At 61.6% G+C, this 27,548-nt stretch overlaps 3 protein-coding genes and 1 long non-coding RNA gene across 6 annotated transcripts; 1 reads left to right on the forward strand and 3 right to left on the reverse strand.

Moving 5' to 3' along the window:
• Window positions 1-103: 103 nt before the first annotated feature.
• On the reverse strand, window positions 104-18,744 carry GANAB (glucosidase II alpha subunit). 3 transcript variants are annotated; one of them, XM_071419603.1, is made up of 25 exons: window positions 18,660-18,744; window positions 17,878-17,973; window positions 17,670-17,778; window positions 17,231-17,358; window positions 16,205-16,384; window positions 15,330-15,383; window positions 14,760-14,844; window positions 14,558-14,642; window positions 14,377-14,473; window positions 13,285-13,465; window positions 12,443-12,563; window positions 10,933-11,168; window positions 9,517-9,643; window positions 8,947-9,026; window positions 8,339-8,482; window positions 6,772-6,868; window positions 6,559-6,660; window positions 5,523-5,766; window positions 4,070-4,134; window positions 3,870-3,946; window positions 3,703-3,777; window positions 3,110-3,223; window positions 2,657-2,769; window positions 1,520-1,620; window positions 104-932 (listed from the first exon to the last, which is right to left on the reverse strand). In XM_071419603.1, exons 1-25 carry the CDS (start codon window positions 18,677-18,679, stop codon window positions 823-825), a joined length of 2,841 nt encoding a protein of 946 aa, XP_071275704.1. In that variant the 5' UTR covers window positions 18,680-18,744; the 3' UTR covers window positions 104-822. The 3 variants fall into 3 exon arrangements, with proteins under 3 accessions (XP_071275704.1, XP_071275703.1, XP_071275705.1); XM_071419602.1 differs by having other exon boundaries at window positions 12,443-12,596; XM_071419604.1 differs by lacking the exon at window positions 15,330-15,383 and having other exon boundaries at window positions 12,443-12,596.
• Window positions 18,745-19,173: 429 nt separating this feature from the next.
• On the forward strand, window positions 19,174-21,264 carry ZBTB3 (zinc finger and BTB domain containing 3). Its single transcript, XM_071419612.1, has 2 exons — window positions 19,174-19,279; window positions 19,737-21,264. Exon 2 carries the CDS (start codon window positions 19,741-19,743, stop codon window positions 20,854-20,856), a length of 1,116 nt encoding a protein of 371 aa, XP_071275713.1. The 5' UTR covers window positions 19,174-19,279; window positions 19,737-19,740; the 3' UTR covers window positions 20,857-21,264.
• Window positions 21,265-21,734: 470 nt separating this feature from the next.
• On the reverse strand, window positions 21,735-27,455 carry RCE1 (Ras converting CAAX endopeptidase 1). Its single transcript, XM_071419613.1, has 8 exons — window positions 27,246-27,455; window positions 26,479-26,581; window positions 26,296-26,379; window positions 25,559-25,637; window positions 24,281-24,448; window positions 23,499-23,570; window positions 22,949-23,011; window positions 21,735-22,041 (listed from the first exon to the last, which is right to left on the reverse strand). The coding sequence occupies exons 1-8, from the start codon at window positions 27,416-27,418 to the stop codon at window positions 21,830-21,832; spliced, it is 954 nt and encodes a 317-aa protein (XP_071275714.1). The 5' UTR covers window positions 27,419-27,455; the 3' UTR covers window positions 21,735-21,829.
• On the reverse strand, window positions 22,266-22,938 carry LOC139586321 (uncharacterized). Its single transcript, XR_011677704.1, has 3 exons — window positions 22,651-22,938; window positions 22,475-22,609; window positions 22,266-22,422 (listed from the first exon to the last, which is right to left on the reverse strand). It is a non-coding gene; the product is annotated as an uncharacterized lncRNA (long non-coding RNA).
• Window positions 27,456-27,548: the final 93 nt, after the last annotated feature.

The following is a 27,548-nucleotide window of genomic DNA, read 5'->3' on the forward strand; positions in this document are numbered from 1 at the left end:
TCCCCCCCTACCCCCGGGTCCCGCGGGTGAAAAGTTCCGGGGGTCGCAAGAAAGGTTCCGGCCTCCCCCCCACCCCCCCCCCGTTCGGGATCCCAAAATTGCCCAAATTCCCGATTTTTATTTGGTTTTATTTCGTGTTTTATCAAAACTCCGCGCGGCGCTGCGCCTCTCCCCCACCCCCACCCGGCTCTGCCCCTCCCCCACCCCAAAAAGAGGGGGGAGGGGTCCCCAAACCCCCCCCCAGACCCTCCCGGGGGTGGGGGAGGGGCAGAAAAAAAGGGGGAGGGGGCGCGGGGGGGGCGCACGCAGAGCCTTGGTCCCCAACCCCCCCCCCTCGACGCGACCCCCACCCAAATTTGGGGCGGGACACCCCAATTTAGGGGGTTTCAGACCCCTCCAAACCCCCCTAATTTGGGGGGGGGGGGGCAGATTCACCCCTCAACCTCAAATTTGTGGGCTCAGAGACCCCAAACTCCCCCAAATTTGGGGTAAAATGGAGGGGGCTCAAACCCTGATTTGGGGTGGGTCTGACCCCTCATTTGGGGGGGGCTCAATCCTCATTATGGGGGGAGGGACTGACCCCTCATTTTTGGGGGGGTCTCAACCCCTAATTTGGGGGGGCTCAATCCTCATTTTGGGGGGGGCTCCCCCCTCATCCTGGGGGACTCAAACCCCAACCCCCACCCCCAGTTCTGGGCTCCTCAAACAGCAGCAGGGGGTTTAGGGGGGGAGGGGGGATTTGAGGTTTTTTGGGGGGCTCTGGGGGGGCCCGGGGGGTTCAGGGGGGATTTTGGGGGGGGTCCGGGGGCCCCCCCCCGTCCATTATCGAAGGGAGATGCTCCAGTCAGCCCCCATGGGGACCCCCGGACGCCGCAGGGTCAGCACCGAGCGCTCGGGGTCGTACTGGAACTGCAGCGGGGTCTGGGAACCGTCTGGGGAGGGGGACACAGAATTCGGGGTCAGGGATCCCAAATCTGGGGTCAGGGATCCCAAAAATCCACCAGGAACACAAAAGCCCTGAGGAATCCTAAAGCTCCAGCTCACAGAGCCCAAAATCCCATCAGGAACCCAAAATGCTCCCCAGAAACCCAAAATGCTCCTCAGAAACCCCAAATTTCCCATGAGGGACCCCGAATTCACCTCAGGGACTCCAAATTCCCCTCAAAACCCCAAAATTCTCTGAAGGACAACAAAATCCCCTCAGGGATCCCAAACCCTCCCTCAAAGATCCCAAATTCCCCTCAAAAACCGAAAACTCTCTCAAGGACAATAGGGATCCCAAAATCCTCCCTCAGGAACCCCAAAAATCCCCCAGAAACCCCAAAATCTACTCAGGATCCCCCAAAATCCTCCCCCAACCCCTCATTGTCCATCCTGAGCCAGGTGCTCTCCGGCCTCCCCACCCCCAGGATGACCCCATCAAAACCCCCCCCAAAACCCCCAAAATCCACCCTAAAACCCCCCCAAAAAACCCCAAAATCCACCCTAAAACCCCCAAATGCCCCCAAATCCCTCTCACCATGGGTGGTCAGCAGGGCGCTGTCCGGCTGCCCCACCCCAAGGATGACCACTCGCTCCAGCCAGGCCGGGCTGGACATGGACCCGCGGGGGTCAGCAGAGCTGGGGGGGACAAAAGGGTCAAAGGGGGGGTCCCAGACCCCCAAAAAATACCCCCAAAATCTCCCCTGATCCCTCAACACCATCACAGACAGGACCCAGAAGAAATGGAGATTTGGGGGCGTCCCGGGATATTTTTGGGGTATTTTGGAGCTGGTTTTGGGGTATTTTGGGTTCATGACCATGAGGGTTCCTGGGAGGGGTTTGGGGTGACTTTGGGGTATTTTTAGGGTATTTTTGTGCACCTGGCTGTGAGGGTGCCTGATGGCTGCTTTGGGGGTATTTTTGAGCTGTTTTGGGGATATTTTAGGACCATTTTTGGGTACCTGACCGTGAGGGTTCCTAGGGGTTGTTTTGGGGTGAATTTGAGGGGTATTTTTCAGTAATTTGGGTTATTTTTGGGGCTGGGTTTTTCCCCTCACGTTTTCCCGCTCTTTTTTCCCCTCACGTTTTCCCGCTCTTTTTCTCCCCTCACATTTTCCCGCCCTTTTTGACCCCTCACGTTTTCCCGCCCTTTTTGTCCCCTCATGTTTCCCGCCCTTTTTGTCCCCTCACGTTTTCCGGCCATTTTCTTCCCCTCACGTTTCCCACTCTTTTTTCCCCTCACATTTCCCTTTTCCCCCTCACGTTTCCCGCCCTTTTTCCCCCTCACGTTTCTCTTTCTCCCCTCACATTTTCCTTTCTCCCCTCATGTTTCCGCCTTTTTCCTCCTCTCACGTTTCTCGCCCTTTTCTTCCCTCGTGGTTCCCCTTTTCCCCTCTCATTTTCCAGGCCTTTTTGTCCCCTCACATTTTCCCACCCTTTTCCCCCCTCACGTTTCCCTTTTCCCCTCACATTTCCCCCCTTTTTCCCCGTTGGTTTTGGGGTGTTTGGGGTACCTGCCTGTGAAGGTGCCTGGGAGTTTTTTTGGGGGGCAGTTTTGGGCGTATTTTAGGGTATTTTTAGGTACCTGGCAATCAGGGTACCCTGGGGCTGTCTCAGGCAGTATTTTTTCAATATTTTAGGATATTTTGGGCTATTTTGGGGATATTTTGGGTACCTGGAGGTGAGTGTGCCATTGGCAAAGCTGAAGTGCCGGTGCAGGAATGCGTTTTTGGTGGCGTAGTCGAAGCTGACCCCATCATCCAGGTACAGATCCCCCTGCGCCGTGCCCTGGGGGACAAAAGGGGGTTTGGGGGGGTCCCAGAAAGGTTTGGGGAGGTTTTGGGGGAGTCTCAGAAGGGTTTGGGGAGGTCCTGGGGGGTTTGGGGGGAGTCTCAGCAGATTTGGGGGAGGTCTTGAGGGCTTTCAGGGGGTCCTGAGGGGGTTTGGGGGACAATGAGGGGGTCTGGAAGTGACTCAGAGGGGTTTTGGGGGTCCCAGGAAGAGTTTTTGGGGTCCCTGGGGGGAATTCGGGGTCCCTGCACTCACCTGGAAGGTGTTTGGGGGAATTTTGGGGTTCCTGGCAGGGGTTTTGGGGTTCCTGGAGAGGTTTTGGGGTCCCCACGCTCACCTGGGGGCTCAGGGCCACGTAGAGGGTGAAGGGGTCGTTCTTCATGGCCTCGGTGGAGCGGCGAGGTCGGTCCTGGCGTGGGATCACCGTCCCCCCCCGCTGGAACACCGGGATCTGGGGGGCACCGAGGGGTCAGCACCCCAAAAACCCCAATAAAAAAAAACCCAAATCCCCTCAAACCCCGCCCAAAAAAACCCCAAAACACCCCAGGCCATCCCCAGTGCTTGGGGGGTCACCCCCACTGTCCCCCCCACCATTGGAACACAGGGATCTGGGGGGGGATGCAGGAGGGTTTGGGGGTCTCCAAGGGGATTTTGGGGTCACCATGGAAGTTCTGGGGTCTCCAGGGAGGTTTTTGGGGTCCCAACACCCTCCCCAAACCCCTTGAGCCCCCCAAAAACCCCTCAAACAACAACCCACGGTGCTGAGGGTGATGGGCACCACCCTCCCCATGCAGGAACAGGGGGATCAGGGGAGGATTTTGGGGTGTCGAGGGGGAATTTTAGGGTCTGCAGGGGAAGTTTCAGGGTCTCCCAGGTGTTTTAGGGTCCCAGCACCCTCCCCAAACCCCTTGAGCCCCCCCAAAAACCCACGGTGCTGAGGGTGACGGGCACATAGAGGGTCTGGGGTGCCCGGTGCTGCTCATGGGTCTCATCATTGTACCAGACCTGGGGGAGGTAAATTTAGGGTTCAGAAGGGTCCTGAACCCCCAAAAAACCCTAAAAAAAACCCCAAAACACCCCAAAATCCCCTCACTCACCTCTCCCTCCCCAGGCAGGTACACGTTGACCCCACGGGCGCCCGGTTCTGTCACGGGGTGCACCAGGAGCACCCGGTCTGGGGAACAGGGGTCAGCAAGGGGAAAACCCCAAAAATGACCCCAAAAGGGATCCTAAAAGGGGTCAGGGACCCCAAAAAGGGAGTCAGGGACCCTAAAAAGGGTCAGGGACTCCCCCTCACCGATCATGTATTGGTCATCCATGGCGAAGGTCTGGGGGTCATCTGGGAATTCCATCCACAGGGGTCTGGGGGGACAGTGGGGTTTGGGGTCAGGGGGTTTGGGGGCATTTTGGGGCTTTGGGGTCAGGGGGTTTGTGGTCAGGGGATTTGGGGTCAGGGGGTTTTGGGGGTATTTTGGGGGTTTGGGGTCAGGGGGGTTTGGGGCATTTTGGGGGTTTGTGGTCAGGGGGTTTGGAGCTATCCTGGATGGATTTAGGGTTACCCTAGGTAGGTTTTTGGGGTGGATTTGGGGTTATCCTGGGTGGGTTTTTAGGGTGGATTTGGGGTTTTTGGGTCCCACACCTCATGACGGGGATGCCCTGGCGGTGGCAGCGGTAGAAGGCCGTGTACCACGTGGGCAGCAGTGGGGTTTGGGGTTACTCAGGTGGGTTTTTGGGGTGAATTCGGGGTTTTTAGGGTTCCCACACCTCATGACGGGGATGCCCTGGCGGTGGCAGTGGTAGAAGGCCGTGTACCACGTGGGCAGCAGGGTGGATTTGGGGTGGATTTGGGGTGGATTTAGGGTTATCTCAGGTGGATTTGGGGTTACCCAGGTGGGTTTTTGGGGTAGATTTGGGGTTTTTAGGGTTCCCACACCTCATGACGGGGATGCCCTGGCGGTGGCAGCGGTAGAAGGCCATGTACCACGTGGGCAGCAGTGGGGTTTGGGGTGCATTTAGGGTTATCTCAGGTGGGTTTTTGGGGTGAATTCAGGGTTTTTTGGGTCCCACACCTCATGACGGGGATGCCCTGGCGGTGGCAGCGGTAGAAGGCCGTGTACCACGTGGGCAGCAGTGGGGTTTGGGGTTACCCAGGTGGGTTTTTGGGGTGAATTCAGGGTTTTTTGGGGTCCCACACCTCATGACGGGGATGCCCTGGCGGTGGCAGCGGTAGAAGGCCGTGTACCACGTGGGCAGCAGGGTGGATTTGGGGTGGATTTGGGGTGGATTTAGGGTTATCTCAGGTGGATTTGGGGTTACCCAGGTGGGTTTTTGGGGTAGATTTGGGGTTTTTAGGGTTCCCACACCTCATGACGGGGATGCCCTGGCGGTGGCAGCGGTAGAAGGCCGTGTACCACGTGGGCAGCAGTGGGGTTTGGGGTTACCCAGGTGGGTTTTTGGGGTGAATTCGGGGTTTTTTGGGGTCCCACACCTCATGACGGGGATGCCCTGGCGGTGGCAGCGGTAGAAGGCCATGTACCACGTGGGCAGCAGGGTGGATTTAGGGTGGATTTAGGGTTATCTCAGGTGGGTTTTTGGGGTGAATTCGGGGTTTTTAGGGTCCCACACCTCATGACGGGGATGCCCTGGCGGTGGCAGCGGTAGAAGGCCGTGTACCACGTGGGCAGCAGTGGGGTTTGGGGTTACTCAGGTGGGTTTTTGGGGTGAATTCGGGGTTTTTAGGGTTCCCACACCTCATGACGGGGATGCCCTGGCGGTGGCAGCGGTAGAAGGCCGTGTACCACGTGGGCAGCAGGGCGTAGCGGCGCCGCAGCGCGGCCCTGACCATGGCCAGGTGCTCGGGGCTCAGCAGCCAGGGCTCGCGCCGCGCCGTGTCCAGGTGCGCGTGGGCGCGGAAGAAGGGCTGGAAGGCCCCGGCCTGGTACCAGCGCACCTGCAGCTCCGGGCCGGGGTTCTGGAAAAATCCGCCCACGTCCGCTGCCAACGGGGCAGGGGGGGCAGTGAGCCCGGATCCCGAGCCTGATCCCGGTCCCAGATCCCGGTGCTGGTTCTGATCCCAGTCCTGAGCCCAGTTCTGGTTCTGATCCCAATCCTGAGCCCAGATCCTGGTCCTGATCCCAGCCCTGAGCCCAGATCCTGGTCCTGATCCCAGCCTGAGCCCAGATCCTGGTCCTGATCCCAGCCCTGAGCCCAGATCCTGGTCCTGATCCTGGTCCTGATCCCAATCCTGAGCCCAGATCCTGGTCCTGATCCCAATCCTGATCCCAGTCCTGAGCCCAGATCCTGGTCCTGGTTCTGATCCTGGTCCCAGCCCCGATCCCAATCCTGGTCTTGGTCCTCATCCCAATCCCAGTCCTGATGTTGATCCCAGTCCTGGTCCCAGTTCCTGATCCCATTCCTGATCCTGCTCCCAATTCTGATCCTAGATCCTGGTTCTGGTCCAGACCCCAATCCTGGTCCTAAAACATTACTGATGCTGGTCCCATTTATATTCTGGATCCCATCCCTGACCCCATCCCTATCCCATAACCCAATCCCTGACCCCAATCCCTGTCCCATAACCCAATCCCTGACCCCATTCCCTGTCCCATAACCCAATCCCTGACCCTATTCCCTATCCCATAACCCAATCCCTGACCCCATAACCCAATCCCTGACCCAATCCCTGACCCCATCCCTATCCCATAACCCGATCCCTGACCCATTCCCTATCCCATCCCCAATCCCTGACCCATTCCCAGTACTCCCAGTGCTCCCAGTTGGGCTCACCCCCACAGAACGCCAGCCCGGCCAGCCCGAAGCTCAGGCACATGGGGATGGAGATCCTCAGGTGCTCCCAATCGGCCGTGTTGTCCCCGGTCCAAACCGCACCTGGGGGGGTTTGGGGGGTGTCTCAGCTCAGGGAGGTTCCCCTCCATCCTGGCCCACCCCCCAGAATTCCAGGATTTGCCCAAATTCCCGGGATTTGCCCCCAGTCCTCACCGTAGCGCTGGGAGCCGGCGAAGAAGGCGCGGCTGAGCACGAAGGGCCGGAGCCGCCCCCCCGAGCGCCGGATCTGCCCCTCGGCCGTGGCCTTGTGCTGGCAATGGGGAAAATGGGGTCAGGCACCCCAAAAAACCACCCCAAAAGCCACCCAAAACCTGACCCCAAAACCCACCCCAAAAGCCACCCAAAACCTGACCCCAAAACCCACCCCAAAACCCACCCAAAACCTGACCCCAAAACCCACCCAAAACCTGACCCCTAACCCGATCCCAAACCCACCCAAAACCCACCCCAAAACCCACCCAAAACCTGACCCCAAAACCCACCCAAAACCCACCCAAAACCTGACCCCAAAACCCACCCAAAACCCTACCCAAAACCTGACCCCTAACCCTATCCAAAACCTGACCCCTAATCCGATCCCAAACCCACCCAAAACCCACCTCAAAACCCTACCCAAAACCTGACCCCTAACCCGATCCCAAACCCACCCAAAACCCACCCAAAACCCACCCCAAAACCCTACCCAAAACCTGACCCCTAACCCGATCCCAAACCCACCCAAAACCCACCCAAAACCCACCCAAAACCTACCCCTACCCCTAACCCAAAACCTGACCCCTAACCCTATCCAAAACCTGACCCCTAACCCGATCCCAAACCCCACCCCAAAGGGATTGGAGAGAGCCAAAGGGGTTTTGGGGGAAATGAAGGGGGAATTGAGAAGGTTTGGGGGATCTTAAAGGAGGTTTCAGGCATCTAAAACAGGTTTTGGGGAGGCTAAAGGGGTTTGGGGGAAAATGAAGGGGGAATTGAGAAGGTTTGGGGGTTCCTAAAGAGGGTTTGGGGGGCCTAAAAGGGTTTTGTGGGGGTCTAAAACAGTTTTGGGGGAAAATGAAGGGGGAATTGAGAAGGTTTGGGGGTTCCTAAAGGGGGTTTGGGGGGCCTAAAAGGAGATTTGGGGGGCCTAAAAGGGGTTTGTGGGGATCTAAAACAGTTTTGGGGGTCCTAAAGGGGTTTGGGGAGAAATGAAGGGGGGATTGAGAGGGTTTGGGGGATCCTAAAGGGGGTTTGGGGGATCTTAAAGGGGGTTTGTGGGGATCTAAAACAGTTTTGGGGGTCCTAGAAAGGTTTGGGGAGAAATGAAGGGGGGATTGTGGGTTTGGGGGCAGCTAAAAGGGTTTGGAGGATCCTAAAGGGCTTTGGGGGGCCTTGAAGGGGTTTGGAGGGAAATGAATGGGGAATTGGAGGGGCCCAAGAGGGGTTTTAAAGGGGTTTGGGGGCCTCAGGGAGATCGGGATTTTTTTGGGGGTCCCTGTGGGGTTTTTGGGGTGTCCCTGTGAGGATTTTGGGGTCTCTCAGGAGATCTGGGGGGTGTCCCAGAGGATTTTTGGGGGGGAATCTCACCACAAAGAGCCCACAGGTGCTCCCAGCCCTCGAACCACCCAAGGTTTAGGGGGGTCCCTGAGGGGTTTGGGGGGGCTCAGGGAGATCGGGATTTTTTTGGGGGGTCCCTGTGGGGTTTTTGGGGTGTCCCTGGGGGGGTTTTGGGTGGGGGTCTCACCACGTAGAGCCCGTAGATGTTGTGCAGCTCCCGGTGCTCCCAGCCCCCGAAGTGCCGCGCGTCCTTGTGCATCGTCACCTCGGGGCCGCTGAACACCGACGGCTCGTTCATGTCATTCCAGGTGAACAGCGCCTCCGTGGAGCCCTGGGGGGACCCCAAATCAGCGGGGGGACCCCAAAAATATGGGGGGGTTTTAAAACCCTCCCAGGGGATCCCCAAAATTGGGGCAGAAAACCAAGGCGGGGTCTCCAAAAAGGGTGAGAGGGAGAAAAAAGGGGTGGGGAGAGATTTGTGGGGGTTCCCTAAAATTAGGGAGGGCTTGAAGCTCAGGAGAACCCCAAAAATCAGCAGGGAAATCCCAAAATATGGGAGGGGTCCTAAAATCTTCAGGGGGTTCCCCAAAATCCTCCCAAAAAGATGGGGGGGTGTCTCCAAGGGGAGGAGGAGGAGAAGCCCCAAGGGAGGAGGGTGAGAGGGGGGAAAGGTGGGGAGGGGAATTTGGGGGGGGGGGTCCCAGGGTTCTGGGAATGCTTTGAGGGGATCCTGGGGCTCTGGGGGGGTCTGATGGAGATTTGGGGGGGTCTGACAGAGATTTTGGGGGTCCTCACCTCGTACTGGTCGTAGGCAAACATGTTCGCCCACCACTCGCGCATCTCGGGGTTGGTGAAGTCGGGGTATGCTGAGGAGCCTGGGGGGGACACAGGGGGGCTTGTGACCTCCCTGGAGACCCCAAAACCACCCCAAAATCCCCCCAAACCACCCCAAATTCCCCCCAGCCCCACTGACTGAACCACCACCACCCCCCTTTGTAGCCAGACCATCCTCGGTCTTGATCTGCGACTCCCCAAGCATTCCCAGACACCCCAAAAATCCCTTCAGGAGCCCCCAAACCCTCCCAAAATCCCCTAAAACCCCTCGAGGACCCCCACAAAATCCTCTAAAAGCCCTCGAGGACCCCTCCCAGCCCCACTGACTGCTCCAACACCACCCTTTGTAGCCAGACCATCCTCGGTCTTGATGTGCAGCTCACCGAGCACCCCGACACCCCCCAAAATCCCTTCAGGAGCCCCCAGACCCCCCCAAAATCCCCTAAAACCCCTCGAGGACTCCCCCAAAATCCCCCAAAACCCCTTGAAGACTCCCCAAAACCCCCTAAAAGCCCCCCCAGCCCCACTGACCGGGCCAGCACCAGCCCTCGTAGTCGTTGCCATCCTTGGTTTTGACGTAGAGGCCCCGCGCCCGCAGCTCCGAGTGCACCCGGTACCCCCCGTCCACCTTGATGTGAGGGTCCACGATGCTGACCATCTGTGGGGGGAGTGACCACAGGGAGTGACCACAGGGAGTGACCACGGGGGAGTGACCATGGGGAGTGACCACAGGGGAGTGACCACAGGGTGAGAGTGACCACAGGGTGAGAGTGACCACAGGGAGTGACCACGGGGAGTGACCACGGGGGAGTGACCATGGGGGGAGTGACCACAGGGTGAGTGACCATGGGGGAGTGACCACAGGGTGAGTGACCACGGGGGAGTGACCACAGGGTGAGTGACCACAGGGTGAGTGACCACGGGGCAGTGACCAGAGGGGCAGTGGCCAAGGGAACGTTCCCAATTCCCGTCCCCACCCCGGTCCCCGGACACAAAACCACCCAGAATAACCCCAAAATGCCTTTGTGGGGTCCCCACTGTCACTGTCTGGGCAGGAGGACCCCAATTCTAATTTTCATTCCTGATCCTGATCTCAATCCCAATGTCCAGCTCATTTCTGGTCCGATTCCAATCCCGTTTTCCATTTCCTATCCCCCATCTTGCTCCTGACCCCATTCCCCATCCCAGTCCCATTCCTATTCCCAATTCCATTCCAAACCAACCCCAAACCCACACCAAATCCCAATTCCACTCCTGTTCTCTGTCCCAAACCCAATCCCCTTCCCCTTCTCATCCCCATCCTGCATTTCTGTGCTGCCAGCTGCTCCAGGAGCTTTGGGAATTCCGCAGGATCCCAATCCCAATCCCAATCCCAATCCCAATCCCAATCCCAATCCCAATCCCAATCCCATTCCCATCCCCACCCTGCGTTTCCGGGCCGCCAGGTGCTCCAGCATCCCCCGAGAATGGGGGAATTTTGCAGGATCCCATTCCCACACCATTCCCAATCCCACCCCATTCCCAATCCCATTCCTAATCCCATTCCCACCCCATTCCCACCCCATTCCCAATCCATTCCCACCCCATTCCCATCCCCACCCTGCGTTTCTGGGCCGCCAGGCACTCCAGCATGCCCCGCGGGTTGGGGAATTTTGCAGGATCCCATTCCCAACCCCAATCCTGCTTCCACCCTATTCCCAACCCGGCTCCCACCCCAATCCCAATCCCACCCATTCCCAATCCCATTCCCAATCCCAATCCCAATCCCAATCCCAATCCCAATCCCAATCCCAATCCCAATCCCACCCCATTCCCAATCCCAATCCCATCCCCACCCTGCGTTTCCGGGCCGCCAGGTGCTCCAGCATCCCCCGAGAATGGGGGAATTTTGCAGAATCCCATTCCCACCCCATTCCCAATCCATTCCCACCCCATTCCCATCCCCACCCTGCGTTTCCGGGCCGCCAGGCGCTCCAGCATTCCCCGCGGGTTGGGGAATTTGGCGGGGTCCCAGGTGAAGTAGCGTTTGCCGTCGGCGTGCTCGATGTCCAGCCAGAGCACGTCCAGGGGCAGCTCGTGCTCCTCGAAGCCCCTCTCCACGGCCTCCACGTCCGCCTCGTCCTGGTAATTCCAGCGGCTCTGGTGGTAGCCCAGGGAGAACAGGGGGGGCAGCGCCTGCGTGCCTGGGCAAGGGGCAGAAACGGGAGTGAAATTGCCCAAAACGGCCCCAAAAATGGGGATGGGGCAGGGCCAGATGGGAGAGATCCCTTAAAATAATCCTAAAAGTGGGGTAGGGTGGAAACGCCCTGAAAATAACCCCAAAAGTGGGAATGGGGTGGGAATCCTCTGAAAATAACCCCAAAAGTGGGAATGGGGTGGGAATGCCCTGAAAATAATCCTAAAAGTGGGAATGGGGTGGGAATGCCCTGAAAATAATCCTAAAAGTGGGAATGGGGCAGGAATCCTCTGAAAATAATCCTAAAAGTGGGAATGGGGCAGAAATAACTCTAAGAACAAAAAAACTGGGCAAGATCAAACTTGAGAAATCCCCCAAAAATCCCCCTGAGGATGGGAACGGGGCTGAGGGAGAGAAATTTGCGGTGTCCCCAGTGTCCAGTACTGGTCAGGGCTCTGTTCTGGTGTCCCTGTCCCCATCCCAATGTCCCACCCCAGGATCCCCAGTGTCCCCAGTGTCCCCGCGTACCAGTCTCCCGTATTGGTGTCCCCATCCCAGTATCCCCAGTGTCCCCAGTGTCCCCGTACCGGTCAGTCTCTCGTACTGGTGTCCCTGTCCCCATCCCAATGTCCCAATCCCAGTGTCCCCATCCCAGTATCCCCAGTATCTCCAGTATCTCCAGTGTCCCAAGTGTCCCCGGTGTCCCTGTACCAGTCAGTCTCCTGTACTGGTGTCCCCAGTGTCTCCAGTGTCCCCAGTGTCCCCGTACCGGTCAGTCTCCCATACTGGTGTCCCCAGTATCCCCAGTGTCCCCAGTGCCCCCACCCCAGTATCTCCAGTGTCCCCAGTGTCCCCAGTGTCCCCAGTGTCCCCGTACCGGTCAGCCTCCCATACTGGTGTCCCCATCCCAGTGTCCCCAGTGTCCCCAGTGTCCCTATCCCAGTGTCCCCAGTATCCCCAGTGTCCCCAGGTCCCCATCCCAGTGTCCCCAGTGTCCCCGTACCGGTCAGCCTCCCATACTGGTGTCCCCATCCCAGTGTCCCAGTATCCCCAGTGTCCCCAGTGTCCCCATCCCAGTGTCCCCAGTGTCCCCATCCCAGTATCCCCAGTGTCCCCGTACCGGTCAGTCTCCTGTACTGGTGTCCCCAGTATCCCCAGTGTCCCAATCCCAGTGTCCCCAGTGTCCCAGTGTCCCCGTACCGGTCACTCTCCTGTACTGATGTCCCAATCCCAGTGTCCCCAGTGTCCCCAGTGTCCCCAGTGTCCCCAGTGTCCCCGTACCGGTCAGCCTCCCGTACTGGGCGGTGACGTCGGCGGGCCCCGGCCCCAGCAGCAGGAAGACGTCGATGACGCCGCTCTCGGACATCCAGCGCACCTCGGTCTGGGGGGTCTCACCCCCCCCCTGCATGTAATCCAGGAGCTTCCCAAAAAGGGTCTGGGGGTGGCACAGGGGGTCAGCAACCCCAAACTCCCACTGGGATAAACAGAGACCACCCCAGACCCACCAAATTCCCCTCTTGGACTTTCCCGGTGGTCTTGGCCTCTCAAAGACCCCAGACCCCCCAAATCCCCTCCAGAACCCCCCAAACCCCTCTTGGATCTCTCAGTGGTGTTGGAGCCAATGTCCCCCCAGAAACCCCCAAATCCAGCTAGGACCCCCCCAAACCCCCCCCAGCCAGACCTTCCTGGCCATGTTGGAGCTGATGTCCACCCAAGAACCCCCAAACCCACCCTGGACCCCCCAAACCTCCCCAGACCTCCCCCAGACCCCTCTGCCGGACCTTCCCAGCCGTGTTGGAGCCAATGTCCACCCAGGAACCCCCAAACCTCCCCCAAATCCCCCCAAACTCCCCCAGCTGACCTTCCTGGCCGTGTTGGAGCCGATGTCCACCCAGGACCCCCCAAACCCAACCAGGACCCCCCCCAAACCTCCCCCAAACCTCCCCAAACCTCCCCACCAGATCTTCCTGGCCGTGTTGGAGCTGATGTCCACCCGGGACCCCCCAAAACTTCCCCAAAATCCCCCAGCTGACCTTCCTGGCCGTGTTGGAGCCGATGTCCACCCAGGACCCCCCAAACCCAACCAGAACCCCCCAAATCCCCCCCAAACTCCCCCAGCTGACCTTCCCGGCCGTGTTGGAGCCGATGTCCACCCAGGTCTCAGCGGCGTTGAGCCAGAAGAGGCCGAGGCTGAGGCGGGGCCGGTGGGCGAGCAGCAGCGGCACAGAGCCGTACAGGGCCATGGGCGTGAACACCTCGTACTGGAACACGTCCAGGTTGTACAGGCGGTACGGGTCACCCCCCCTGGGGACACGGGGACACTCAGGGACGCTGCCAGGGGGACGGGGACACTGCCAGGGGTCAGGGTCACCCCCCCTGGGGACACGGGGACACTCAGGGACACTGACAGGGGATGGGGACACTGCCAGGGGTCAGGGTCACCCCCCCTGGGGACACGGGGACACTCAGGGACGCTGCCAGGGGGACGGGGACACTGCCAGGGGTGTACAGGCGGTACGGGTCACCCCCCCTGGGGACATGGGGACACTCAGGGACACTGACAGGGGATGGGGACGCTGCCAGGGGGACGGGGACACTGCCAGGGGATGGGGACACTGCCAGGGGTGTTCAACCAGTACGGGTCACCCACCCTGGGGACATGGGGACACTCAGGGACGCTGACAGGGGGATGGGGACACTGCCAGGGGTGTTCAACCAGTACGGGTCACCCCCCCAGGGGACATGGGGACACTCAGGGACACTGCCAGGGGTCAGGGACATCCCCAGGGGTGTTCAACCAGTACAGGCCACCCGCCCTGGGGACATCAGGGACACGGGGACAAGGTTAGGAACACCCCCAGGATGTCACTGTCACCCCATGAAGCCACCATCGCTGCTGCCACCCGCACACAGCATCGCTGTCGCTGTCACTGCTGTCGCTGTCACTGCTGTCACTGTCACTGCTGTTGCTGTCACTGCTGTCACCGTCACTGCTGTCACTGTCACTGTCACCCCACAGCGCTCCTGTCCTCCCACGGTGACACCACCGCCCCCTCAGCGCCACCGTCAGCCCTCACCATGCTCCTGTGCCCCCACATCCTCGTGTCCCTCCGTGTCTCTGTGTCACCCCAACGTCCCTGTGGTGTCCCCAATGTCCCCACAGTGTCCCCAGTGTCCCCAAAGTGTCCCCAGTGTCCCCAGTGTCCCCGGCTCACTCGGTGGGCCGCAGCCGCAGGTTGTCGGCGTGCTCGGGGATGCCGTACACGTGCTCGAATCCAGGCAGGGAGAAATCCAACCCCACCGAGGTGGGTCCTGTGGGGAGAAGGGGTTTGGGGGGGTCACAGGGGTCCCCCCGTGTCCCTCCCAGCGTCCCCAGGTGTCCCCAGGTGTCCCCACCGTAGGGTTTGCTGTCCGTGTGCGTTTTGAACGTCTCCTCCCAGGCCCCCGGCTCCTCCTCGGGCTCTGCCGGGGGCTCTGTGGGCTGGGGGGGGACAAATCCAGTCAGGAATGGGGGGGACCCCTCCCCAAAAAAGGGGTGTGTGGGGGGGTTTTAATTTGGGGGTGTCCCACCCCAGTGTCCCCCCCTTGTCCTTGTCACCTTCTCGCTCTGGGTGCTGCCAGTGCCGTCCTCGGGTCCCTCCTGCGCCGCCCCCTCCTCGCCTGGGGGGTCCTTGGGGGGGTCCCTGTGGGAATTTGGGGTCCTGGGGTGCCCCAAAGAGGGGGGGGCAGGGACAAGGGGCACCCCCAGGACCCCGAATTTTGGGGGGACCCCGAATTTTGGAGCTGCTCCTGCCCACTCTGGGGGGGATTGGGGGGGGGAATCTCCTCATTTTTGGGGTGTCCAGACCCCCCCTGGCTACACCTGACCCTTCAATTTGGGGAGGGGGGCACAGACCCCCCCTGGCTACACCTGACCCTTCAATTTGGGGAGGGGGGTTTGGGGGGGCACAGACCCCCCCTGGCTACTCCAGCCCCCTCCCCGATTTTTTGGGGGCCACAGCAACTCCCCCCAAGCTGCTCCTGCTCCCCCTTTTTTTGGGGGGGATTCCAAGCCCCCCCAGCTACTCCTACCCCCTCCCACTGTGAGAAGGGGGGGGTCCCTTTTTGAGGGGGGGGTCCGGGGGGGTTTTTGGGGGGGGGTTTTTGGGGGCGCATTCCATGGATTTACCTACGGAAAAGGCTCTTGATCTTATCCCACACAGAACTAACTTTATCCGCCAGACTGGGGGTGGGGGGCACCAAAACAGAAACACAGAGAGTCAGCGCGGCCCCCCCGGGCCCTGGGGACCCCCCCTCAGCTCGGGGGGCGACCCCCGACCCCCTCTGTGCTTTGGGGGGGGGGGGACACCCCCCACCCCCCCCTTGAGCGCTGCCGGCCCCGCTCCCGCTGCAACCAACGGCCTGGGGGGGATTTGGGGGCTTCTGTGGGGCTTTTTTAACAATTTTTTTTGGCATTTTTGAGGGGTTTTTTGTGAGGTTTTTTCGAGGGTTTTTTAATGTTTTTTTGGGGGGTACTTTGAGGCTTTTTTGAGGGTTTTTGTGAGGTTTTTTAAGGGTTTTTTGGAGAGTTCTTCAAGGGTTTTTTGGGGTTTTGTGGATTTTATGAGGGTTTGATAGGGGTTTTTGGGGGGGGTTTGAGGGTTTTTAATATGATTTTGAGGGAGTATTTTGTGGGTTTTTGAGAGCTTTTTGTGGATTGTTAGAGGATTTTTTCAGAGTTTGTTAAGAATTTTTTGAAGGTTTCTAAGGGCTTTTTCAGCTATTTTAAGGAATTTTTACATGAATCTCAGGGGTTATTTTGAGGGGTTTTGAGTGATCTTTAAGTAGTTTTTGGGGTTATTTTGAGGGTTTTTGAGTGATTTTTATGTGTTTTTTTGGGGATTATTTTAAGAGGGTTTTAAGGGATTTTAATGCATTTTTGGGGAGTATTTTGAAGGTTTCTCAGGGGTTTTATGGGGTTGTTATTTTTGCAGAGGGTTGAAGGTTCCTTGAGGATTTTTGAGGGTTTTGAGGGTTTTTTTACGGCGTTTTTAGGTCACTCACGAGTCCCGGCGGCGCCGCTGGTGCTCGAAGACGAGGAGGCCGCGGGCGTTGACGGAGCAGAGCAGCTCCCGGTGCCGCAGCAGGTCCAGGCGGAACGGGCGCTCTGTCACCAGCAGCCGGTGCCCGCCGGGGCCCAGGGACAGCTCCAGCGTGCCCTCGTCACGGCCTGTCACCTCCAGCCTGGGGACAGAGGGGTTTGGGACAGTGTCACCATCCCAGGGCACCCCAGAGTGCTGTGAGTGCCACCCTGGGACAGCTCCAGGGTGCCCTTGTCACGGCCTGTCACCTCCAGCCTGGGGACAGAGGGGTTGGGGACAGTGTCACCACCCCAGAGTGCTGTGAGTGCCACCCAGGGACAGCTCCAGGGTGCCCTCGTCACGGCCTGTCACCTCCAGCCTGGGGACAGTGGCCATCAGGGGCTGTCACCATCCCAGGGCACCCCTGGATCATCCCAGAGCACCCCAGAGCTCTGTGACTGCCACCCTGGGACAGCGGGGTTTGGGGACAGTGTCACCACCCCAGGGCACCCCAGAGTGCTGTGAGCGCCACCCCAGGAACAGCTCCAGGTGCCTTCACCACAGCCTGGGGACAGTGACCATCAGGGGGTGGCTGTGCCCACCCTGCTCCCTCGCCTGTCAGGGGTGGCTGTGACCCCCTCCTGTGTCCCCATTGTCCCCTCACCTCTCAGCGGGTGCCTCTGTCCCCACTGTCCCCATTGTCCCCTCACCTCTCAGCGGGTGCCTCTGTCCCCACTGTCCCCATTGTCCCCTCACCTCTCAGCGGGTGCCTATGTCCCCATTGTCCCCATTGTCCCCATGTCCCCTCACCTCTCAGCAGGTAGCTCTGTCCCCACTGTCCCCATTGTCCCCTCACCTCTCAGCGGGTGGCTCTGTCCCCATGTCTCCATTGTCCCCATGTCCCCTCACCTCTCAGCGGGTGGCTCTGTCCCCATTGTCCCCATTGTCCCCTCACCTCTCAGCGGGTGGCTCTGTCCCCATTGTCCCCACTGTCCCCATGTCCCCTCACCTCTCAGCGGGTGGCTCTCCCAGCAGCACATCGGGCACCTGGTACCGGGGTCGCAGCGGGTTCAGCTCCTGGATGCGCAGGCGGGTGACGTTCCCAGAGAGCCCCCACAGCTCCAGCAGCAGCGGCACCTGAGTGAGGGGGGACACGGGGACACGGTCACCTGGGGCAGGGGACACGGGGACAGTGACACCTGGGACAGGGACAGCTCAGGGCCCCCACAGCTCCAGCAGCACCTGGGGAGGGACAGCATCATCTGGGGCAGGGGACACGGGGACAGGGACACCTGGGGGCCCCCACACCTCCCACAGCAGCGACACCTGCACAGAAGGACCCCAGTGTCCCCAGTGTCCCCTCACCTGTGTGACCTCATTCACCAGCCGCATCCTGTGACCCCTCCTGTCCCCACAATGTCCCCCCAGTGTCCCCAGTGTCCCCTCACCTGTGTGACCTCGTTCACCAGCCGCATCCTGGCCACGTCAGGGCCGAGCTCCAGCGACTCCAGCAGGGCCCGGTACGGGGAGTTCCCGGGCTGGATCCGCCGCTGCCGCCTGGGGGGGGGGACAGGACCCGGGCCCTGAGTGACCCCCCCGGGCCGAGCCCCCCCTCTCCCCCACCCACCCAGGTGTGCCCCCCTCCCCTCCCCACACCTGCAGAAGCCGCTCTGCTCGCACGTCTTGAAGTTGCCGCGGTCGACGGCGAGCGAGGCCCCGAGGAGGCAGCACAGGGTGAGCCCGAGAGGCCACCTGGGGGCACGGAGGGGTCAGGAACACAAACACAGTCAGGGAACCCCCCCAAAATACCCCCCAAACCCCAGCTGGGGGCATGAGGGGGTCAGGAACACAAAACAGGGGGAGAACCTCCCCAAAATACCCCACAGAATCCACCTGGGGGCACGGGGAGGTCAGAAACCAAAAACCAGACAGAGACCCCCCCAAAATAACCCTCAAATCCCAGCTGGGGGGCACGGGGGGGTCAGAAACCCAAAAACAGACAGGGTCCCCCCCAAAATTCACCTGGGGAGCACAAGGGGATCAGCACCCCAAAAGCAATGGGAGACCCCCCCCAAACCGCACCTGGGGGCACCGGGACACCCCAAGGCCCCCTCAGGTGGGCACGGGGGGGTTCAATCCCATTTGGGGGGCAGCAGGGAGGGGAATGGGGGGGTCACAGAGCAGATTCGGGGGGGGGGATCCCGGGCAGTTTGGGGGGGGGAGGGTCCCACAGGGGCTGGGGGGGGTCGGGAGGGTTGTGGGGGGCTGGGCCGCAGCCCAGGCCCGAGGCCTTGGGGGGGTCCCGGGCGCTCAAGGCCCGGCCGGGGGGTCCCGGGGGGGTTTTTGGGGTGGGGGGGTCCCGTGGGGGGGGTCGGGGGTGACCCCGGGGGGGTCCCATGGGGGGGGAAGGGGGGGGTCGGCCCCTGGCGCGCGCTCACCGCCCCAGCGCCGCCGCCATCTTGGATCCGGCCTGACCCTTGACCCCGCCCCCGGCCCGACGCCGCCGCTTCCCATTGGCTGTGAGGAGCCCCGCCCCCATCCCTCCCCGGCCACGCCCTCTCGCGGAGTTCCCGCCTTACCTGGTTGCCGGAGAGACGGAGGCCCCGCCTCTCACGTGTTGTGATTCGCGTGCGAGACTTGAGCGATGTTAGCGCAAACCAATCAGAGTGCGGCTCGGGGAAGAGGCGGGAACGCACCGTGAGGGCAGGACGGAAACCCAATGAAAGCGCGGGAACGCTGACTGACACCCCATCATGTCCAATCAAAATGCTGCTTTCGGCCGGTGCCCCGCCCCCGAGGGCTTCCGTGGCAACGCCCCGCCTCCACGCTCATGGCAACCTCCGCCCCGGCGACCGCGGCCCGTCCTTTTCCGAAGAGCCAATCATCAGCGCGTATTCGTGAGTGGCGGCAATAACAGCCAATCAACAAACGTCTCTGACCTGCTCGGCCTGGTCACACTGACTGACAGGTGAATTATCCAATGAGAGCGGAGTGGCGGGCACGCCAGGACGGCCAATCAGCGCGGGGAGGCGGGGCGTCAGCAGGCCGCGGCTTTGTGGTGAGCTGGGCCGGGGGCGCTGGGGGGGAACTGGGACAAACTGGGACCAATTGGGGCCGAGCGGGACGTGTGGGGCCGTGCTGGGATGGACTGGGGCTCGCTGGGATTGACTGGGATGGGCCCCTCTGGGATTGCCTGGGACGCGATGGGTGACAGGGCCGGACTGGGATTGGCTGAGGGGGGGACACTGGGATGGACTGGGATGGGCTGGGATGGATTGGGCCGCACTGGGATTGCCCGGCTGGGCCAGCCCCGTGTGTCCCCTCCGCCCCCCGGAATCCCAAACCGCTCTCGTTCCCCCCTCCTCAGTTCCATCACCCCCAGCCCGGTGGAGTTCCCCGAGCACTGACTCCCCATTTTTCCTGGCTTTCCCCATTTTTCCCTCTCCAACCCGATGGAGTTCCCGGAGCACTGATTGATTGCCCATTTCCCCCCGTTTTTCCCCCATTTCCCGCAGCCCGATGGAGTTCCCCGAGCACAGCCGGCAGCTGCTGCGGGGGCTGCGCGAGCAGCGCTCCCGGGGGATCCTGTGCGACTGCACGGTGCTGGTGGGCACCGCGCCCTTCCCCGCGCACCGCGCCGTGCTGGCCGCCTGCAGCTCCTTCTTCCACCTGTGCTACGCCGAGCCGGGCGGCGCGGGAGGAGCCCGGGGCGCCGTGGTGGCCCTGAACAGCGACATCGTCACCGCCCCGGCCTTCGCGCTGCTGCTGGAGTTCATGTACGAGGGGCGGCTGGCGCTGGCGGCGCCGCTGGAGGACGTGCTGGCCGCCGCCTCCTACCTGCACATGAACGACGTGGTCAAGCTGTGCAAGAAGAAGCTGCAGGCGCGGGGCCCCGCCGAGGCCGACAGCACCAAGCGGGAGGAAGAGGAGGAAGAGGAGGACGCGCCCAGCCCGCCCCCGCCGCAGCCCCCGCCGCAGCCCCCGCAGCCGCTCCCCGAGGAGGCGCCGGAGCCGCCGCTGGTGGACGCGGCCGACACGACCCAGCCCGGGGTGGGGGTCGGGGCGGAGCGACCCCCGCCCAGCCCCAGCAGCTCCAGCGAGGCCGCGCCGGGGCCCGGAGCTGCCGCTGCCGCCGCTCCCCCGCCTCCGTCCGCGGGCGGGGGTCCCTGGGCCGCGCCCCCCGTCCCCATCAAGGCCGAGGCCATCGTGATCTCGGACGAGGAGCCCGACGGCGCCCGCCGCCCCCCCGCGCCCCCTCCCCCGCCGCCGCCGCCGCCGCCTCCAGCCCCGGCCCGAGCGGCGCAATTCGGGGAGGGGGCGGCGCTGGGCCCGGGGGCGCTGGGGGGGCTGCGGGAGCCGCTGTTCCTGGCGCCGCTGGAGCCCCGCGGGAGCTTCGGGCTGTTCGCCGAGGAGGCCCCGACGTGTCCGACGTGCGGGAAAACGTTCTCGTGCTCGTACACGCTGCGGCGCCACGCCACCGTGCACACCCGCGAGCGGCCCTACGAGTGCCGCCACTGCCTGCGCTCGTACACGCAGTCCGGGGACCTGTACCGGCACGTCCGCAAGGCGCACAGCCACGGCGGGCCCGCCCGCGGCCACCGCGACCCCGCCCGCGACGGCGACAACCCGCCCTGACCGCCGCAGCCGCCCGGGGCACCGGCACGGAGCGAGCCGAGCCGAGCCGGCGGCGGGGCTTGGATGGGGACAGCTGCTGTCACCGGGGACACCGGGATGGGGACAATGCTCTGAGCGGGGACACCGGGATGGGGACGGCCGCTCTCACCGGGGACACCGGGATTCGGACAACTGCTGTCATCGGGGCCACCACCGGGACTGCGACACCCGTGCCGTCCTGAGCTGAGCCAGCGGGATGGGGACACCTGCCCTGAGCGGGACCCCCGGGATTGTGACACCGGCTGTGACCGGGGCCGCGACCCCGCCCCGGGGGAACCGGAGGGGCGCGGGGGCGTGGCCTCGAGGTGGGGGCGTGGCCTGGCGCGGGTGTACGGGGGTCACGCGCGAATAAAGCGACGCTGGACACGGGCGGTGCTTGAGGGGGCGTGGCCCAGCGTGACAGCGCCCCCGGCGGCCGGGAGGACCTCGGCCTTACCCCAAACCCCACTCGGTGCCGTCCCAGTTCGTCCCAGTTCATCCCAGTCCATCACGGTCATTCCCAGGCCCCTTCCATTCCCTCCCAGTTCCCCTAAACCCATCCCAATCCTTCCCAGTTCCCTTAAACCCATCCCAATCCTTCCCAGTTCCCTTAAACCCATCCCAGTTCTTCCCAGTTCCCTTAAACCCATCCCAATCCCTCCCAGTTCCCTTAAACCCATCCCAATCCCTCCCAGTTCCCCTAAACCCATCCCAATCCCTCCCAGTTCCCCATAACCCATCCCAATCCCTCCCAGTCCCCCCCATTCCCATCCCAGTCCCCCCCAGTCCCATCCCAGCCCCCCCACTCCCATCCCACTCCCATCCCACTCCCATCCCAGTCCATCCCAGCACGCCCCACAAAGCCTTAAACCACTTTAATCACAAAAATAGACTCTGTGCGGCGGCTCCTATAAAAAGGGGGGTTTTGGGGAGGGGCGGGCGCCCCCCGCCCGTGTCAGGAGCAGGCGGGGCGGTCGCGGCACGGGGGGCGCGCCCCGAAGAAGGCGGGCTCGGTCAGGGGGTGCAGCAGCAGCAGAAAGCCCAGAACCCCCAGCAGGTACGCGGGGAGCAGCGCCCGGCGCCGCGGGTGCCCCAGGGCCGCGCCCAGCGCCGGGAACCCCATGGAGTTACAGAAGGAGTGGCACAGGACCGGCCCCGCCAGGTGACCTGGGGACAGGGGGAATGGGGATTGGGGACCCTAAAAACACACCCTAAACACAGCTGGGGATGGGGAAATGGGGATTGGGGACACCAAACACACACCCGGCACCCCTGAACCTCTGCCAGGGTCAGCAACCACTCCCTGGGATCCCCACATTAACCCCAAATCCCCCCATGGAGTTACAGAAGGAGTGGCACAGGACCGGCCCCGCCAGGTGACCTGGGGACAGCGGGAAATGGGGATTGGGGACACCAAAAACAGCTGGGGACAGCGGGAAATGGGGATGGGGGACACCAAAAACACCTGGGGACAGGGGGAAATGGGGATGGGAACCCCAAAAACAGCTGGGGACAGCGGGAAATGGGGATTGGGGACACCAAAAACAGCTGGGGATGGGGAAATGGGGATGGGGACCCCAAAAACACACCCCAAATACACCTGGGGACAGGGGGAAATGGGGATGGGAACCCCAAAAACACACCTGGGGACAGGGACACAGGGATTGGCACCCATAAAACACACCCCAAACACACCTGGGGATGGGGAAATGGGGACTGGGGACCCCAAAAACACCTGGGGACAGGAGGGAATGGGGATGGGAACCCCAAAACCACACCCCAAATACACCTGGGGATGGGGACACAGGGACTGGGGACCCCAAACACACCTGGGGACAGGGAAATGGGGATGGGAACCCCCAAAACACACCCCAAACACACCTGGGGATGGGGAAATGGGGATTGGGGACCCCAAATACACCTGGGGACAGGGAAATGGGGATGGGAACCCCCAAAACACACCCCAAACACACCTGGGGATGGGGACACGGGGACTGGGGACCCCAAAAACACCTGGGGACAGGGACACGGGGACTGGGGCCCCCCCAAACCCCCCCGGGCCCCCCAAACCCACCGGTCCTGAGGAACAGGAAGGCCGTGTAGGCCCCGAACACGGCCGTGTAGGAGAACTGGAATGCTGGGGGTGGAAAAGGGGGGTCAGGGACACCCCAAAACCCCCCAGGAGCCCCAAATCCACCCCCCACCCCTGGCAGAGGCTCAGAGCCCCCCTGGCCCCAAAAATCCCACCCTGGGCACCCCAAATCTCATCCTGGACACCTCAAATCTCATCCTGGGCACCCCAAATCCCTCCAGAACAGCCTTGGGCACCCCAAAACCCCTGTGGAGACCCCCAAACCCCCCACAGGTCACCATGAAAGCCCCGTAGACTCCCAAAATCCTCACCCTGGACACCCCAAGTTCCCTCAGGACACCCTAAACTGCCTTTGGTCATACGTGGACACCCCAAACTCCCCCAGGACACCCCAAATCTTCACCCTGGACACCCCAAATTCCTTCTGGATGCCACTGAGAACCTCAAATTCCCCCCAGACAACCCAAATCTTCACTCTGGACACCCCAAACTCCCTCAGGACCCCCCAAAATTCCCCCCAGGCCCCCCTCACCTGCTGCCATGAAGATGCTGCCCACGGAGCCGTGGCGGAAGCGGAGCTGCTCAATCACGTGGTGGAAATGGGCTGGGGGAGCAGGATTTGGGGGTTTTGGGGTTTTTTGGGAGGATCAGGGGGCATTCGGGGGTGCAGGGGAGGGGGAGTCAGTGGGAGTTTTGGGGGGTTTTGGGGTTTTTTTGGGGTCCCACTCACCCACCCCAAGGAACAGGGGGCAGGTCAGTATGGGGGGGTTTGGGGGGGGTTTTGGGGTGGGTTTTGGGGTGTTTTGGGGGGTTTTGGGATATTTTGGGGGTCTCAGTTACCAATCCTAAAGAACAGGAGGCAGGTCAGTATTGGGGGGGTTTTGGGCTGGGTTTTTGGGGTATTTTGGGATATTTTAAAGTTCCACTCACTGACCCCAAAGAACAGGGGGCAGACCAGTATTGATCAGGTTTTGGGGTGGGTTTTTGGGATATTTTGGGGTATTTTAAGGTTTCACTCACCGACCCCAAAGAAGAGGGGGCAGGGATATTTTAGGGTGTTTTTGGGGTATTTTAGGGTTCCACTCACCGACCCCAAAGAAGAGGGGGCAGGCCAGCACAGGGGGGATATTTTAGGGTATTTTTGGGGTATTTTAGGGTTCCACTCACCGACCCCAAAGAAGAGGGGGCAGGGATATTTTAGGGTATTTTTAGGAGATTTTAGGGTTCCACTCACCGACCCCAAAGAAGAGGGGGCAGGCCAGCACAGGGGGGATATTTTAGGGTATTTTTAGGAGATTTTAGGGTTCCACTCACCGACCCCAAAGAAGAGGGGGCAGGCCAGCACGGCGGGGCCGGGCCCCGTGCAGGGCACCAGCATGGGCAGCATGCAGGCCCTGAACACCAACTCCTCTGTCAGAGGTGCCACCACCTGGTTCCGCAGCCAGCGCACGTCCCCCAGGCACAGCGCCCACACCCGCGGGTCTGGGGGACCCCAAAAACCCCAGAGCTGAGCCCCAGAATCCCACAGAGCTGAGCCCCAAAACCCCACAGAGCTGAGCCCCAAAATCCCACAGAACTGAGCCCCAAAATCCCACAGAACTGAGCCCCAAAATCCCACAGAACTGAGCCCCAAAAACCCCAGAGCTGAGCCCCAGAATCCCACAGAGCTGAGCCCCAGAATCCCACAGAACTGAGCCCCAAAACCCCACAGAGCTGAGCCCCAAAATCCCACAGAACTGAGCCCCAAAATCCCACAGAACTGAGCCCCAAAATCCCACAGAGCTGAGCCCCAGAATCCCACAGAACTGAGCCCCAAAAACCCCACAGAGCTGAGCCCCAGAATCCCATAAAACTGAGCCCCAAAATCCCATAAAACTGAGCCCCAAAATCCCACAGAGCTGAGCCCCAGAATCCCATAAAACTGAGCCCCAAAATCCCACAGAACTGAGCCCCAAAATCCCACAGAGCTGAGCCCCAAAATCCCAAACACGACAAACCCCGAAAAACCCCCAAAAAATCCACCCCTGGTTCCACAGTCCATGCACCAAAAATCCCACAGAACTGAGCCCAAAATCCCATAAAACTGAGTCCCAAAATCCCACAGAACTGACCCCAAAATCCCATAAAACAGAGCCCAAAAATCCCATAAAACTGAGCCCCAAAATCCCACAGAACTGAGCCCAAAATCCCACGGAACTGAGCCCCAAAGTCCCATAGAACGATCCCCAAAATCCCATAAAACTGAGCCCAAAAATCCCTTAAAACTGTGTCCCAAAAATCCCATGAAACTGATCCCAAAATCCCATAAAACTGGCCCCAAAATCCCACAGAACTAAGCCCCAAAATCCCATAAAACTGAGTCCCAAAATCCCATAAAACTGAGCCCAAAATCCCACAGAAGTGCCCCCCAAATCCCAGATTCCCACAGGCTCCCCAAACCCAATAAAAACCCCAACGCCCCCCAAAACTCCCCCATTTCACCCCCTCATCCCCCCCAATTCCACTCCCTGTATTGGGGACCCCCAGCTCCCCCCAATCCCCAATTCCTGACCCCCCAAATTGGCGCCCCCTCCCCAAATTGTGCCCCCTTACCCAGGGCCACCCTGATGCCATCGAGCCAGCGCCAGGGACAGTCCATGGACAGCTGGATCAGGGGGCCCAGGAACAGGATCTGGGGGGGCAGGGGGGTTTGGGGGGGTCAGAAGGGCTTTGGGGGTTCCTAAGTGAGTTTTGAGGGGTCCCAGAGAGGTTTTGGGGGGTCCCAGAGGGATTTTGGGGGGTCCCACACCCTCCCTGATGAGCCCGATCTGGGGGGCTCAGTGAATTTTGGGGGGATCCTGGAGGTCGGGGGATTTTGGGGGTCCCTAGGGGGGTCCTGAGGGGATTTTGGGGGGTCCTGAGGGGATTTTGGGGGGTCCTGAGGGGATTTGGGGGTCCAAGCTCTCCCACACCCACCACACATGAAAGGCCCAGGAAAAGCACTTGAGGGAGGGGGGGGGCTCAATAAATTCTGGAGGGGGTCCTGGGAGTCAGGGGGATTTTTGGGGTCCTTAAGGGGGTCCTGAATGGGTCTGGGGGGTCCTGAGTGGATTTTTGGGGGGTCCTGAGTGGATTTAGGTGGTCCTGAGTGGATTTTGGGGCGTCCTGAGTTGATTTTGGGGGTCCAAGGGGGGTCCCAAGCCCTCCCATCCCCACCGCACATGAAAGGCCCAAGCAGAGCATTTGGGGTGGGGGGCATCCAATAAATCCTGGGGGGGGTCCTGTGGGTTCAGGGGGATTTTGGGGACCCCCGGGGAGGCTTTTGGGGGTCGCAGCCCCCCCAGACCCACCATGGTGAGCAGCAGAGGCAGCAGCGTGGCCGGGACCAGCCCCTCGAGGCGCAGCCCCAGCAGCGCGGGCAGGGGGGTGTCAGCCTGGGGGGGGGGGGGGAATGGAAATGGGGGGGGGGGTCAGCGCGGTCTGGGGGGGCTCTGAGACCCCCCCTCGGATTTTGGGGACCCCCCTGAGCTCACCTTGACCCCCGTGAGCTCCTTCCAGAGCCACACCAGGGCTGGGGACAGCCCCGACACCACCAGGACGCTCGTGAAGCGACGCTTGATCACCGAGGGGTGGTCCCTGGGGAGGGGGCCCGGGGGGGTCTGCACCCCAAAATCCCCCCGGGATCCCCCCCCAGACACCCCCAGGCACTGAGGAGACCCCCCCAGCCCCTCCTTATGCACCCAAAATCCCCCCAAAACCCACAAGGGCCTGTCCCAACCCCATGGGCACCCCAAGGAGCAGAGACTCCGTCGCCCAAGGGACCCAAAATCCCCGCCAAGGGACCCAAATCCCCCCAAGGGCCCCAAATCCCCGCCAAGGGACCCAAATCCCCCTTAGGGACCCCAAATCCCCCCAAGGGCCCCAAATCTCCCTCAGGGACCCCAAATCCCCCCCTGGGATCTCTGATTCCCCCCCAAGATCGCACCCCAGACCTCCCAGTTCCCCCCAAATCCCCTCCAGACCCCCTAAATCCCCTCCAGACCCCCTAAATCCCCTCCAGACACCCCAATTCCCCTGCAGACCCCTCAGATCCCTCCCTGACCCACCGTGCTCGCCCCTGAGGCCCCCAAATCCCCCCCAGACCTCCCCAAATCCCACCCAAATCCCCCGAATCCCCCCCAAGTCTCCCCAGATCCCCCTCAGACCTCCCGAGTCCCCCCCAAATCGCCCCCCAGACACCCCAATTTCCCCGCAGGTGCCCCTCAGACCCCTCAGACCCCCCCGAGCCGCCCCGCCGTACCTGGGCAGGGGGCTGCCCCACACGTACAGGCTCCCCACGTAGGAGCAGGCCAGGCTGAGGCAGCCGAGCACGGCGGCCCAGCACGGCCCGGCCCGGGCGGCTCCGGTGCCTCCGGGGGCCGCTCCCGACCCCGGCCCGGCCCAGAGGGAACCGGGGGGCTGCGGGGCCGCCATGGCGGGGGCGGGGCCTAAGCGGGAGGGGCGGGGCCTGCGCGGGGGGCGGGGTGAGGGGAGGGACGGGGCGGGGCCTGCGCTGAGGGGGCCTGAGCTGGGGCGGAGCGAGGGGCGGGACAAGGGTGGGGCT

Source organism: Agelaius tricolor, unplaced genomic scaffold (genome assembly GCF_023055355.1).
Source record: "Agelaius tricolor isolate 1412-34295 unplaced genomic scaffold, bAgeTri1.0.p SCAF_112, whole genome shotgun sequence".
In the NCBI taxonomy this organism is placed as follows: Eukaryota; Metazoa; Chordata; class Aves; order Passeriformes; family Icteridae; genus Agelaius; species Agelaius tricolor.

What these genes read in the sequence shown, in the direction of transcription:
- GANAB (XM_071419602.1), bottom strand. Translation starts at nt 18,679, where the DNA reads ATGGCGGCGGCGCTGGGGCG. An exon ending in ATCAAGAGCCTTTTCCGTAG is followed by an intron (nt 14,845 to 15,329) that starts GTAAATCCATGG and finishes AAATTCCCACAG; the next exon opens with GGACCCCCCCAAGGACCCCC. An exon ending in TTGCCTACGACCAGTACGAG is followed by an intron (nt 8,483 to 8,946) that starts GTGAGGACCCCC and finishes GGGTCCCCCCAG; the next exon opens with GGCTCCACGGAGGCGCTGTT.
- ZBTB3 (XM_071419612.1), top strand. Translation starts at nt 19,741, where the DNA reads ATGGAGTTCCCCGAGCACAGCCGGCAGCTGCTGCGGGGGCTGCGCGAG.
- RCE1 (XM_071419613.1), bottom strand. Translation starts at nt 27,418, where the DNA reads ATGGCGGCCCCGCAGCCCCCCGGTTCCCTCTGGGCCGGGCCGGGGTCG. An exon ending in TGGCATCAGGGTGGCCCTGG is followed by an intron (nt 24,449 to 25,558) that starts GTAAGGGGGCAC and finishes GGGGTCCCCCAG; the next exon opens with ACCCGCGGGTGTGGGCGCTG. An exon ending in CTTCCTGTTCCTCAGGACCG is followed by an intron (nt 22,042 to 22,948) that starts GTGGGTTTGGGG and finishes CCCTGTCCCCAG; the next exon opens with GTCACCTGGCGGGGCCGGTC.